The sequence below is a fragment of the Salvelinus sp. IW2-2015 genome, linkage group LG28 (genome assembly GCF_002910315.2).
Source record: "Salvelinus sp. IW2-2015 linkage group LG28, ASM291031v2, whole genome shotgun sequence".
Lineage (NCBI taxonomy): Eukaryota > Metazoa > Chordata > Actinopteri > Salmoniformes > Salmonidae > Salvelinus > Salvelinus sp. IW2-2015.
This window is the reverse complement of record NC_036868.1, coordinates 16,227,710-16,241,703: the sequence shown is the minus strand read 5'-3', so window position 1 is coordinate 16,241,703 and position 13,994 is coordinate 16,227,710. Positions and strand designations below refer to the sequence as shown.

General features: G+C 43.2%; 1 protein-coding gene across 1 annotated transcript; it reads right to left on the bottom strand.

Moving 5' to 3' along the window:
- Positions 1-1,769: 1,769 nt before the first annotated feature.
- On the bottom strand, positions 1,770-6,185 carry LOC111954562 (leucine-rich repeat-containing protein 15-like). Its single transcript, XM_023974391.2, has 4 exons — positions 5,864-6,185; positions 5,429-5,617; positions 4,553-5,251; positions 1,770-4,371 (listed from the first exon to the last, which is right to left on the bottom strand). Exons 2-4 carry the CDS (start codon positions 5,610-5,612, stop codon positions 4,181-4,183), a joined length of 1,074 nt encoding a protein of 357 aa, XP_023830159.1. The 5' UTR covers positions 5,613-5,617; positions 5,864-6,185; the 3' UTR covers positions 1,770-4,180.
- Between the last annotated feature and the right edge of the window lie 7,809 nt (positions 6,186-13,994).

Here is a 13,994-nt window from a genome sequence, read left to right as displayed (position 1 = left end):
TATAAGAGCGTCTGCTAAATGTCAAATGTAATGCTTGACACTCGCAATCAATGACATCCCCACAGCAGCCAAACATTGCAACATGAGCATATTAAACGACGCGGGCAAGGTTCAAACACAGCTAGCGAGCATTCGCAAAGAACATTTCATATCAGAAAACATCAGCATAGCGAGTACAGGTAGTTACAGCAGCAGCAAAATAAGCAAATGCATACTAGCGGCAGGGTGTGTGAGCAGAACCAGTCAGCTTAAATAGACCCCCAAACAAGGTAGCATTTAATTGTTGCAATCTCAGCTGATGCGTCAGCTGAGGTGGGCACTCAGGTTACCATTGTCAACTGGCTTCGCTCTATTTATCAACCATGTCTTTCTACAGCTATCCCRTTTCTGTGATCTGTTTTCCCATTTAGCTTGCCACACAATTTAGAATTACAATGGCTGATTCAATTTGCAACCTCCACACATCAACCCAAATTGAATTAACTTGTTTATCTCACTTTCTGAGTTTTGAGCCGCCTCCCCAACCCTGTCAGCTGTCCCTGGCCTGATACATCATGATGTGTGTGGGAATGTAAGAGTGGGTTGTGAAGGATCAGACAACAGATATTACAACATAGACCATGGGCTGTTGTCTGCAGCCCAATTCTATGTACAGTAGAGGGGGCCTCTATACAACGTTGTATTCCATACTGTTTGTACTATAATTTCAAACCTTTATCACACTGTTTTGATGTCAAACATGTTTCCTCAATTGAATTGACAGATTTCTTTCACTTAATATCGTAATAGTGTTGTATTTCCCATCCCTTCAACAATGATTTCCCAATGCATGTATACATTTATGGAAGGTAATTGAAGGAAGACAGCCAGCTTGCTATGCGGGAGACGCATAAAGAAGCAAACTAATCATGAGTCTTGCGACCATAAAAATGTGGGGCCTGTGGTTTGGATTGTGCAGGTAAGGTGAGTGAGTGTCATCAGACAGCTTCTGGCTCCAGACTAGCGGGGTTTTCCAACTGTCCATTCCAACACCATCTGCTGGTTCACTCTATCAGCACTGTGAGATCATGGACAACCAGGATTCAGACATTTTTGGAGCTAATTAATGACATTTCTTCTTTCTTCTATATGCTGTGTATCACTGACCATAATTGGTTTGTTTTGAAGTGTAATTTTCTATACCAATACAGGTGATCCAAAAATACTTTGATGTACATTATAATTCATTGATTTAGAGCTGTAGAAAGCTAGTTACATAATAGCCTATTTTCACTGCATACTATAGGCCTACTATAACTATACCCCCTACCTTATGTTGTTTCTGCTACAATGGAAAGCCAGCCATGTGAAAGGTAAGACAGGTTAGCATTTGCGACAGAACTGTGCCATGGTGGAAGGCCTGCCTAGATGCTCAGGTCTATGCTGCCTCAGCAGCCTGTCTGACTGGCTCTGGAATGTGGAGGTGGAACGATGATTTCTATGGAAGCTTATTCAGCTGTAACAATCTGATGAGGAATTCCTTATTCCTTCTCAGGTGGTGATGGGAGTTTACCGTCACTTTGCAAGTAAAAGGATGTTTTAACCTACTTTCCCTCTTTGAAGCAGCACTTCTCTACACAAAAATGGCTGGAGCAGAAAATAGCTGCATTTTCTGAACTTATGAATAATTTTGCAGTTGGTATTAAGGCTTGAATAACTCTTGATGTTATGAAATCATGTGTACAAACAAGATCCACTGAACTTCAGTAACTGTGAGAGATGACATGCTGTTCATTGCACAATGGCCTTTATTTCAAAATGTATGTACAGTATGAAATCAATTAGACTACAGACTTAGTAAATGCTGTTTTAGGATTGAACAAGTACAATAGCAGTACATATTTTTCACTCAATGGAAACAATAAGATATATTCATTGTGCTTTAGATTAGGAGATTCACTCATTACAACCTACAGAGACAAGCTCGGAAGCATAGCCAAATCCTCAAAGATATCAAACTAATAAGCATGGAATGATTCCATATCTGTGAAAATAATACAATTGCACTATATACATATTGAGTTATGAAAAAAAGCTAATGTTAAGATGATAGGTTTATCAGCATAGGATATTACTGTAAAGAAGTGCTAGAAATTAATTTCAGTTAATATAAAATATGCAAGAATAAAAAATAAAGCAGGAGCAGTATTAATGAGGGTATTACAGTAGCATGTTTCACAGCGCACTTCGGTAATAGCAGGTTTAACGAACGTGTAAATTCTGTGTTTGGGGTTGATGGAAAGTATAATATTTCAATGACAGAAAGCTCAGGGCAAGCTATTACATATCCCCTTCAGCTCTTCTTTCTCTTTGGCTTGTACAGCTAAACTCAGCAAAAAAAGAAACAGCCCTTTTCAGAACCCTGTCTTTCAAAGATAATTTGTAGAAATCCAAATAACTTCACAGATCTTCATTGTAAAGGGTTTAAACAGTGTTTCCCATGCTTGTTCAATGAACCATAAACAATTAATGAACATGCACCTGTGGAACGGTCGTTAAGACGCTAACAGCTTKCAGACGGTAGGCAATTAAGGTCACAGTTATGAAAACTTAGGACACTAAAGTGGTCTTTCGACTGACTCTGAAAAAACACCAAAAGAAAAATGCCCAGGGTCCCTGCTCATCTGCGTGAACGTGCCTTAGTCATGCTGCAAGGAGGCATGAGGACTGCAGATGTCAGGGCAATAAATTGCAATGTCCGTACTGTGAGACGCCTAAGACAGCGCTACAGGGAGACAGGAAGGACAGTTGATCGTCCTCGCAGTGGCAGACCACGTGTAACAACACCTGCACAGGATCGGTACATCCGAACATCACACCTGCGGGACAGGTACAGGATGGCAACAACAACTGCCCGAGTTACACCAGGAACGCACAATCCTTCCATCAGTGCTCAGACTGTCCACAATAGGCTGAGAGAGGCTGGACTGAGGGCTTGTAGGCCTGTTGTAAGGCAGGTCCTCACCAGACATCACCGGCAACAACGTCGCCTATGGGCACAAACCCACCGTTGCTGGACCAGACAGAACTGGCAGAAAGTGCTCTTCACTGACGAGTTGTGGTTTTGTCTCACCAGGGGTGATGGTCGGATTTGCATTTATTTGTCGAAGGAATGAGCGTTACACCGAGGCCTGTACTCTGGAGCGCGATCGAATTGGAAGTAGAGGGTCCGTCATGGTCCGGGGCGGTGTGTCACAGCATCACCGGACTGAGCTTGTTGTCATTGCAGGCAATCTCAACGCTGTGCGTTACAGGGAAGACATCCTCCTCCCTCATGTGGTACCCTTCCTGCAGGCTCATCCTGACATGACCCTCCAGCATGACAATGCCACCAGCCATACTGCTCGTTCTGTGCGTGATTGTCTGCAAGACAGGAATGTCAGTGTTCTGCCATGGCCAACAAAGAGCCCGGATCTCAATCCCATTGAGCACGTCTGGGACCTGTTGGATCAGAGGGTGAGGCCTAGGGCCATTCCCCCAAGAAATGTTTGGGAACTTGCAGGTGCCTTGGTGGAAGAGTGGGGTAACATCTCACAGCAAGAACTGGCAAATCTGGTGCAGTGACACATTGTTTGTTCAGTGACACATTATTTCATTTCTGTTAGTCACATGTCTGTGGAACTTGTTCAGTTTATGTCTCAGTTGTTGAATCTTGTTATGTTCATACAAATATTTACACGTTAAGTTTGCTGAAAATAAACGGGACATTTATTATGAGTTTATAATAACTTTCGCTTATGGTTGTACAGTAAAAGCTAATTGTACAATTGTCAGTTATTGGGCCGTGGCTGCCTAGATGTTGCACAATGACATGGCATTCTGTGGCTGGACCTAGGCTAGGGTTGCACAATAATGAGTAACTGTCCTGTCGTTGGACCATAGCTAAGTATTAAGTGTTGTATAACAGGTTACTCTGTAGCAGGAACATATGCAAATGTCTGCACTCACTACTGTAAATCGCTCTGGATTAGAGTGTCTGCAAAATATGTAAAATGTAAAAATGTAACGTGGCTGATGCAGGATGCTGGTGTGGAGGAAAGATTGGTGTGGCTTTAGTCTAGGTCTGGTAGCACAGAGTAAAGGTTTGAGTGGCTCTAGTGTAGGCCCGACAGCACAGAGTAAAGGTTGGTTTGGCTCTAGTCTAGGCCCGGCAGCGTAGGTTCTGGTCTTTGAGGCTGCTGAGGGATTTGTTGCGGTACTCTGTCGGGGCAACACACCTCAGGGACTCCAGAGGGGAAAGGTTGGCCTTTGTCTGGGACACCCAGCGCACCAGGCCATTGATGTTGCAGTCACATGTCCAGGGGTTGTCATGGAGATACACCTCCTTCAGGCCTGGCAGGAGGTAGAGGACAATCAGATTATGCTCATTGTGACACTTTTTTTTATAATAGAAATGTATATTACTTTTTATGAACAAATGGTCAAACATGAAGTACACATATGACACATATAGTCCACAAATGCATTTGAATAAACACCTAGAAAAGTTTGTTGTACATTATTCATCTCTTACCAGACAGCTGGGTGAAAATGTTTCCATCCATGTTTTTGAGACGGTTTCCACTGAGGGCCAGCTGGGAGAGCTTGGGTGTATGTCTAAACAGGTCCTGGGGCAGCCTCTCCAGCTCGTTGTTCCTCAGGTAGAGCTCCTGAAGGTTGGACAGGCCCTCCAGAGTGGCTGAGGTCAAAGTGGACAGCAGGTTGTTATCCAGCACCAGCATCTCCAGGGAGGCCAGAGGCTTGAAGGCACCAGCCGAGATGCTCTTCAGACTGTTGTTGTCCAGGTTGAGGAACAGCAGCTCTGTCAGGCCCACAAAGCCTTTGGGGGAGATCCTCTCGATGCGGTTGAGGGCCAGGTCCAGAACCTTTAGGGCGTTCAGAGGCTTGAAGGCGTTGGAAGGAAGGGCAACTAGAGAGTTGAGGGGCAGGTCCAGGTCTGAAAGGTTCCGCATGCCTGTGAACATGTCTGGTTTGACACTGGAGATCTGGTTCTGGCCCAGCATGAGGAAGCGGAGGTTGATGAGATCCTGGAAGCCTTTCACAGGGAGTTTGTTGATCTGGTTCCCATACAGATTGATCAGCATCAGTCTCTGGGCTCCAMAGAAGGCCTGGGGGTGTATTGATTTGATGGCATTGCGTTCCAAGTTGATGCTTTCGATCTTGGGGATGGGTTTCAGGACGTTTGCTGGGAGGTCGACTATTCCGTTCTCGCCTGGGATATGGACCACAGAAACAGCATGAGAAATCAATACCATTGGAAGATGGTAATACCAGCCTCTTTCTTGTGGTTATGTCAATAAAATAACATATCGATTTGGAGCCAAATAGCTGGCACATACTAAAGTGAGACGGTGGTTTTCCCACAATTGCAAACAATAAGTGGACTCACCCATCTTTAGGATCCAGGAATCAGGGGGCAGTTTGGAGGGAAATGTCCTCATCCCCTTCTTGTGGCAGTTGACCTCTGACCTTTCAGGGCTGGTTTTCTTGGTGCATTTACAGACATCAGGACAGCTCTCTACAGCTTCTGCCACCCAGAACACCAGCACTGCTACACAGGCTACCAGCTGCATGCCTACTACACCCACAGGGAATAGAAAAAGTCTTCAGCACTTGCAGACTGATTAAGTTTGACAATTTAGTTTGTGTTGGAAGGACGATTAGAAATTCAATTTAAGATAATCCTATTTAAATGATATGAGAGTATTAAGAATGAACATCTTGCAGACATGCTCCAAAAAAATATAGACAAGTGCAGGATGAACGGCTGCATAGCTACAGTTTATGCTATTAGACTGATCAATATTTTCTCATCAGCATTTACCTGAACATTTGGTGAGACTTGTCGTCGTACAAACCTCTTCTTTAAGCTGTCTACTTTGTTTTGCCTCTCAAAGCGAGGGAGTCAGATTTTCTTAAGCTGCCTGTTCTGCTGTCGTGTAACTTCCTGTTAGTCAGAGTGAATTAGCCCAGCCGTCTGCCCAGCAGCTACAGCAGCCAGCCTGCAAAACTACCAGCACAGCACCACTGCAATGTCACAGTCCCTGGAGAAAAATGCCATCCTCAGATTATGGATCAAAGCCACCTCACAGAAACGGAGAAACCTCTGCCAAGTTAACTCCTCCATGCCCCAGAGGAGTGCATGGGGGGGTGTGTGAGAAATAAGACAACTCAGTCAGTATGTGCCAGTATTTGTGTGTGTGTGTGTGTTATTTGTCTGTGCCAGGAGAAGTGGTGTGTGTGTGTGTGTGTGTGTGTGTGTGTTGTGTGTGTGTGTGTGTGTGTGTGTGTGTGTGTGTGTGTGTGTGTGTGTGTGTGTGTGTGTGTGTGTGTGTGTGTGTGTGTGTGTGTGTGTGTGTGTGTGTGTGTGTGTGTGTGTGTGTGTGTGTGTGTGTGTGTGTGTGTGTGTGTGTGTGTGTGTGTATTTGTTTGTGCCAGGAGAAGTGATATACAAACTACGCACAGATTGATGTCATGGAGTCTCAAAGACAGAGAGAGAGAGGATGGTGGGTACCTCAGAAGGCATGGCTCCCAGCCACCCTGACAGCCAACGTCATGGAGATTATACTGAGGTTCTGTGACTCGCGAGGAGCCCAGCCGCACACAGACAGCCCGAAAGGAAGTCACGCTCGCAACTGTAATTCCTTATGAGGGGAAAGGAACAATCACACATGTCACTCTCTGTTACACAGGGCCAAGTGCTGAGAGAGGGAGAGGGAGAGTAGAGAGCGAGAGAGAGATACGGAAAGGCCAAGCTCCCCAGTAGTGATAAGGGATTACAGAAACACATGTTAAGAATAGCTGCAGATTGACGCGTCTGCTGAGTGAGACAATTTTATTGTATGCTAAAGATTAAAAGCTTTTTTCAAGCCTAGCCAACAGCAAGACAATATGCAAGCCATCRGGAGCAGCGTAATTATGGTGTTCTGACTGAAGGCTCAGATGAGCAGCCACACCAGTCAGCTCCTCTTCACTGGAGGGGAGAGAGAAGCCCAGCTAACACACACTGAGTTTTGAGGAACACACAAGAACTTCTACAGCAATATGATATCATTCACAAACTCAACTCAACTCAATGTGGTGGGCTGGGCATTCACTTGGCGTGGCTTGGCTGAAATCATTCCAATATTATTGCCAATTACAGCCAATTGATCAAATGCTGTTTCTATCGAGTGGCCCGCCTCAGTTTCTAGCGCATACTGACAGGAGGAAGATGATAAAAGCCATGTGTAAGGCCTTGTAAAAGAATAGGTGTGAGAAGTCTCTATTGAACACGAGAGCTAGCTGTCTTTAGATCCAATCGATTGGATTTCTACAGCATGTTACTCTTCAGTTAGCTCCATCATAAAGTACCCTGACTGTCTTTCTACTGCACTGCACAGCTGTAGGCTCTAATACACACCTAATGATGCCTTCCATTTGGATACACCTACACTTCAAACATCTCCGAAAAGTATTGTTTTTTGATCATTTTCACAATATCAAAGCTGGCCATTCTTACAACATTCTTCTTTGTCATCTTGCTTCTGACCTTGTCACAGAGGCCTAAAGGTTCTGTCCAGTTTTACTTTGTAAAATAATGATTTATGTTTTATTATAGATTGCACAAACCCCCCTTTGCGTCATCCTTCACACTAGTTTTGACAGATGTACTCTGCTCTCTTACAAACTACAGTGAAAAGCAATTTGTCACACAATGCATTCCATAATAAAAAACATTGTCTCAGCAACATGCTCCAAACCCCTCCTCACTGTCAAACGCTTCATTTTATTTCACCTGACAAAGGAGTCTYACAAAGACTAAGAGGCCATTGGACTGTTATTCTCACTATTTGCATGAAAGATGTATTTCATCTACATCCTGCAGATGCATTATGTTAAAACTGAGGTGTGATACATTTGAGTTCTTTAATGTCATAGTTTTTCCATTGATGCTAAAAAGCCAAAAGGTTTTCCCGGMTTCCCGATTAAAAGGTGTGAGATCACTTTCCTAATGACAGCTCTTTTGGTTTCTATAAGACAGCAGTTGTGTCTAATGATGCTCACTTAAGCGTGGCAGCAGAAGCACCTATTTCCTATGTAGAACATTTAGATGGCTGAGTCAACCACTGTCTAATTAACAGAGAAATCAAGCACTGCTATCACTAATGGATCTTCCTCATGATCTTCATTACTACGCTCTATCTCCAGTTCAGGAGATAGTTCCATCGCTCTGCAAATTGAGTCCCCTGGATCTGATGTAGGACCCCCAAAGGAACACAATTACCATGGCACMAGAACCATCTGCAGCTCAGGAGTGATTGTGACTCACTTGCAGCATCTGGTGTTCAAGTGTATTATCACTGTAGCATTACAGTACATTTCACAGTCACTTCAGAACCGTCCTATACCCTATAATTCCCCTCCTACAGAGCTGGATCTTGACCGTGTTCGGATGAAGTTTCCTGCTGCTAACAGATACATAGCTGGTTGTTTCAACATTTCTGACCCTGCTTAGTTGCAGAAGGATGAAGCGTTAGATGTCTGGAGTGAATTTAGAGGACTCGGCTTGTAGACGAATAGAAAGGGGTTTTAACTGCCTCCTCTCTCTCTCTCTCTCTCTCTCTCTCTCTCTCTCTCTCTCTCTCTCTCTCTCTCTCATCTAACAATATCTATGCTTTTGTAAGACTTCCTTAGGACAGGCCACTTCCAAACATTTGACTAGGTCCGGTGCAATGGAACACTCCATTTAGGGATAGGTGGTCTAGCTGAGTTGAAACCTGATTTGGGTGACTGGAAACAAACGAAGAGACATCAGCCACTAAAGCCTGAAATTATTTCAACACTTCAATCTATCATGAATATTCTATTCGCATTATTTAGTGCTGATAGCACCACATATCACACCACAGGTATAGCTGTCAAAGAGGGAATGGTGKTAGGTACTTGTTCCATTCCGTCTTTTGTACGAAAGAGACAAAGATAGAGAGAAATATTGCTTACGGCATCTGTCAGAATACCAGAATCCCAGTCACACATGCACATAGTCAGACACAGATTCCACCATGACAGGCACAGCGGACATGCATGCTTCAATCCATGCCTGACATGAGCTATGGAGAACAATCCGAAGATTAGAAGGAAGTGCATTTCAAAGTCTACTGTAAAGTGTAAACAATGCCGTAAGTTTCAGACAAGTGTACAGAATTCACAACTCACCATCCATTTCATAAAGTAAACTCAAATAGAGGCAGCTATTTCTCAATTATCAGCAATCAAGGATTGTGAACATACTGTTTTTCCTCAAGAGTTTTCAAATATAGTCAACAAATATTACAGTGACTCCAATCATTTTCATGAAATTATGTTTTACTCTTTATTATCACTKGTGAGGGCTCTGGCTCTGCTGAAAATGGATAGCAGCCAGGAAAGAAAACAACTATTAGCTTATGTAAGGGAAGAACAAACAGCAAAGGAGAAAAAAAATCACTGTGTTTTATGAGTCACTATTTCTCACTTCAAAGACATCTTAGAATCAATTACCCTTGTCAAAACAGCAGCCTCTGTGTTCTAGTGTTTCTCCCTCCTYTATTCCACAAACCATGACCTCCATGTTGTGATTCTGAGTAAACACAGCTGAATGCAAAGCAATGCTGCTTTACTTTGATGTTATAAAATACTATTGGGTTACATAATGAGGCCGACCTTTATTGAAAAGCAAAGTAATTACATTAATTTAAAAAAGTGAGTAAATCTCTGATGCTTTGCAGCACACTAGATTTGTCTGGGGACTTCCAGATATGCACTGGAAATGTGTGTCACCTTAGGAACAAATTGACAGTTTACTATGGGCCTCCCATTCACTTACTCCTGGTATTTCACTGATGGCACCCAACAAATCAGGTCTGACCTATCTGTTTTGAAACTGTTAAGAAAATGGGACAGTCCAGGTATAATCCAAACACCTCTTAGAATGCTCCACACACTCAAAACAGATATCTTTATGTATTCGAATCTAAATGAAAACCTGTTATGTGTGATATAATCTGTTTAAGCAATAGAGGTATACAGTTGAAGTTGGAAGTTTACATACACCTTAGCCAAATACATTTAAACTCAGTTTTTCACAATTCCTGACATMTAATCCTAGTAAAYATTCCCTGTCTTAGATCAGTTAGGATCACCACTTTATTTTAAGAATGTGAAATGTCAGAATAATAGTAGAGAGAATTATTTATTTCAGCTTTTATTTCTTTCATCACATTCCCAGTGGGTCAGAAGTTTACATACACTCAATTAGTATTTGTGAGCCAGTGTGCCTGTTAAATTGTTTAACTTGGGTCAAACGTTTAGGTAGCCTTCACAAGCTTCCACAATAAATTTGGGAATTTGGCCCATTCCTCCTGACAGAGCTAGTGTAACCGAGTCAGGTTTAAGAGCCTCCTTGCTCGCACACGCTTTTTCAGTTCTGCCCACAAATGTTCATAGAGTGAGTCAGGGCTTTGTGATGGCCACTCCAATACCTTGACTTTGTTGTCCTTAAGCCATTTTGCCACAACTTTGGAAGTAGCTTGGGGTCATTGTCCATTTGGAAGACCCATTTGCAACCAAGCTTTAACTCCTGACTGATGTCTTGAGATGTTGCTTCAATATATGCACATCATTTTCCTTTCCTCATGATGCCATCTATTTTGTTAAGTGCACCAGTCCCTCCTGCAGCAAAGCACCCGCACAACATGATGCTAGTCACCCCCGTGCTTCACGGTTGGGATGGTGTTCTTCGGCTTGCAAGCCTCCCCCTTTCTCCTCCAAACATAACGATGGTCATTATGGCCAAACAGTTCAATTTTTGTTTCATAAGACCAGAGGACATTTCTCCAAAAAGTACAATCTTTGTCCCCATGTGCAGTTGCAAACCGTAGTCTGGCTTTTTTATGGAGGTTTTGGAGCAGTGGCTTCTTCCTTGCTGAGTGGCCTTTCAGGTTATGTCGACATAGGACTCGTTTTACTGTGGATATTGATACTTTTGTACCCGTTTCCTCCAGCATCTTCACAAGGTCCTTTGCTGTTGTTCTGGTATTGATTTGCACTTTTCGCAACAAAGTACATTCATCTCTAGGAGATAGAACGCATCTCCTTCCTGAGCGATATGACATATGCATGGTCCCATAGTGTTTGTACTTGCGTACTATTGTTTGTACAGATGAACGTGGTACCTTCAGGCGTTGGAAATTGCTCCCAAGGATGAACCAGACTTGTGGAGGTCTACAATTTCTTTTCTGAGGTCTTGGCTGATTTATTTTGATTTTCCCATGATGTCAAGCAAAGAGGCACTAAGTTTGAAGGTAGGCCTTGAAATACATCCGCAGGTACACCTCCAATTGACTCAAATGATGTCAATTAGCCTATCAGAAGCTTCTAAAGCCATGATATCATTTTCTGGAATTTTCCAAACTGTTTAAAGGCACAGTTAACTTAGTGTAGGTAAACTTCTGACCCACTGGAGTTGTGATACAGTGCTTTATAAGTGAAATAATCTGTCTGTAAACAATTGTTGGAAAACTTACTTGTGTCATGCACAAAGTAGTGTCCTAACCAAAACTATAATTTGTTAACAAGAAATTTGTGGGGTGGTTGAAAAACGAGTTTTAATGACTCCAACCTAAGTGTATGTAAACTTCCGACTTCAACTCTGTCTAAACACAAAGTACAGGTCAAGTGGACTTGATGGGTCTGTGAGGACAATACACATCTTCATGCATTGSTTTCATAGCAAGACTGCACAGATTCTTAAACTTAATGCAAGGTAGGTTTAAGGTTTAAAAGAGGATAGGATCTTACAGGTGCTTACCAGTGTTTACTTGATTCCATTACCATCCTATTCTCTACGTTCATGCGTTTATTCAAATGACAGTCTAAATTATTTATAGATTCATTAACATACCATAATGATGTCACTGCAATCCCCTTGGATCTAGTAAGGAAATATACCACAAATTAAAAAGACAACAGACAACAGGATTAAACCGGGAAAAAAGCAACTCTGTCTGTGAGGACAATGGGTCTGTGAGGACAATACACATCTTCATGCATTGGTTTCATAGCAAGACTGCTTTCGATAAATTACCTATAAGTACGATGTTTATTTGGCCGGTTACTTCTTGACCTCTATGCTACTTCATGTCAGTGAGTGACCTTGTTTCTTAAACTCAACTAGGTGTTGGGGTGGTGTCTGTGGGGGAGGCAGAACAGTGAGGAGAGAGGAAGAGAGCCTAGAGTAGAGATGGAGGCCGACTGCAGGCTAGACCATTGGGTATGGGAGCTGATCAGCTAAACTACTTCTCTGCGACCACCACTGCTTCCTATTCTGTTCCTATCCTGCCAGAGCTCAAGCGCTGCCTGCTGAAGCGTTAGGGGAAACTAAAAGGGTTAATATGCAGTTGGTCCCCCCTTTGCTGCTATAACAGCCTCCACTCTTCTGGGAAGGCTTTCCACTAGATGTTGGAACATTGCTGGAGGGACTTGCATACATTCAGCCACAAGAGCATTAGTGAGGTTGGGCACTGATGTAGGGCGATTAGGCCTGGCTCGCAGTCGGCGTTCCAATTCAACCCAAAGTTGTTCGATGGGGTTGAGGTCAGGGCTCTGTGCCGTCCAGTCAAGTTCTTCCACACCGTTCTCGACAAACCATTTCTGTACGGATCTCACTTTGTGTACAGAGGCATTGTCATACTGAAAGAGGAAAGGGCCTTCCCCAAACTGTTGCCACAAAATTTGAAGCACAGAATCATCTAGAATGTCATTATATATTGTAGCGTTAAGATCTCCCTTCACTGGAGTTAAAGGGCCTAGCCTGAATCATGAAAACAGTCCCAGACCATTATGCCTCCTCCACCAAACTTTACAGTTGGAACTGMGCATTTAAGCAGGTCGCGTTCGCCWGGCATCCGCCAAACGCAGATTTGTCCGTTGGACTACCAGATGGTGAAGCGTGATTCAAAGGACACGTTTGCACTGCTTCAGAGTCCAATGACGGCGAGCTTTACACCACTCCAATTAAAGCTTGGCATTGCACATGGTGATCTTACGCTTGTGTGCTGCTGCTCGGCCATGGAAAGCCATTTCATGAAGCTCCCAACGAACAGTTCTTGTGCTGACATTGCTTCCAGAAGCAGTTTGGAACTTGCTAGTGTTGCAACCGAGGACAGACGATTTTTATGCGCTACGCGCTTCAGKACTTGCCGGTCCCATTCTGTGAGCTGGTGTGSCCTACCACTRTGCAGCTGGGACATTGTTGGTCCTAGAAGTTGACACTTCACAATAACAGCACTTACAGTTGACCGGGGCAGCTCTAGCAGGACAGAAATGTAACTTACTGATGGAAAGGTGGCATCGTACGACAATGTGCTCGATTTTATACACATGTCAGCAATTGGTATCTGAAATATCCGTATCAACTCATTTGAATGGGTGTCCACATACTTTTGTATATATAGTGTAGTTGCAAAGTAGTTGAAAAGTTGCTAATTTGCTAAAGCTGTTTGTGATAAGATTCAAACTTGCAACCTTTGGGTTGCTAGACGTTCGTGTTCCACGCCCGACCAACCTCCTCTCATTTTTGCCTTATGTAACCATACCCAACGTACCATATCATTCTAAATGGAGTGTCTCAGATTTACGTACGGAATAATACCAAATGCTCTGAGACTAGGTTGAAACTTGTCACTCATGGTCATGCCAAACAATGTTTGGTTTAACAATGAAGAATGGAGCTGGCAAGAGTACAATCAGACCTTGGACCAGGCTACCAAACACCTGCAGAGATGTGACTTTTACATCAATGTGGTGTCGTGCTGAGAAAAACAAACACTAAACTGTCCCTCTAGAATCTAGAGTCTAGATCATTTGGGGGATTTACGGCTCGTCGCCGTAAATCAGTGATGGGTCACAAGATTTTGACATCTCTAATTGATTCC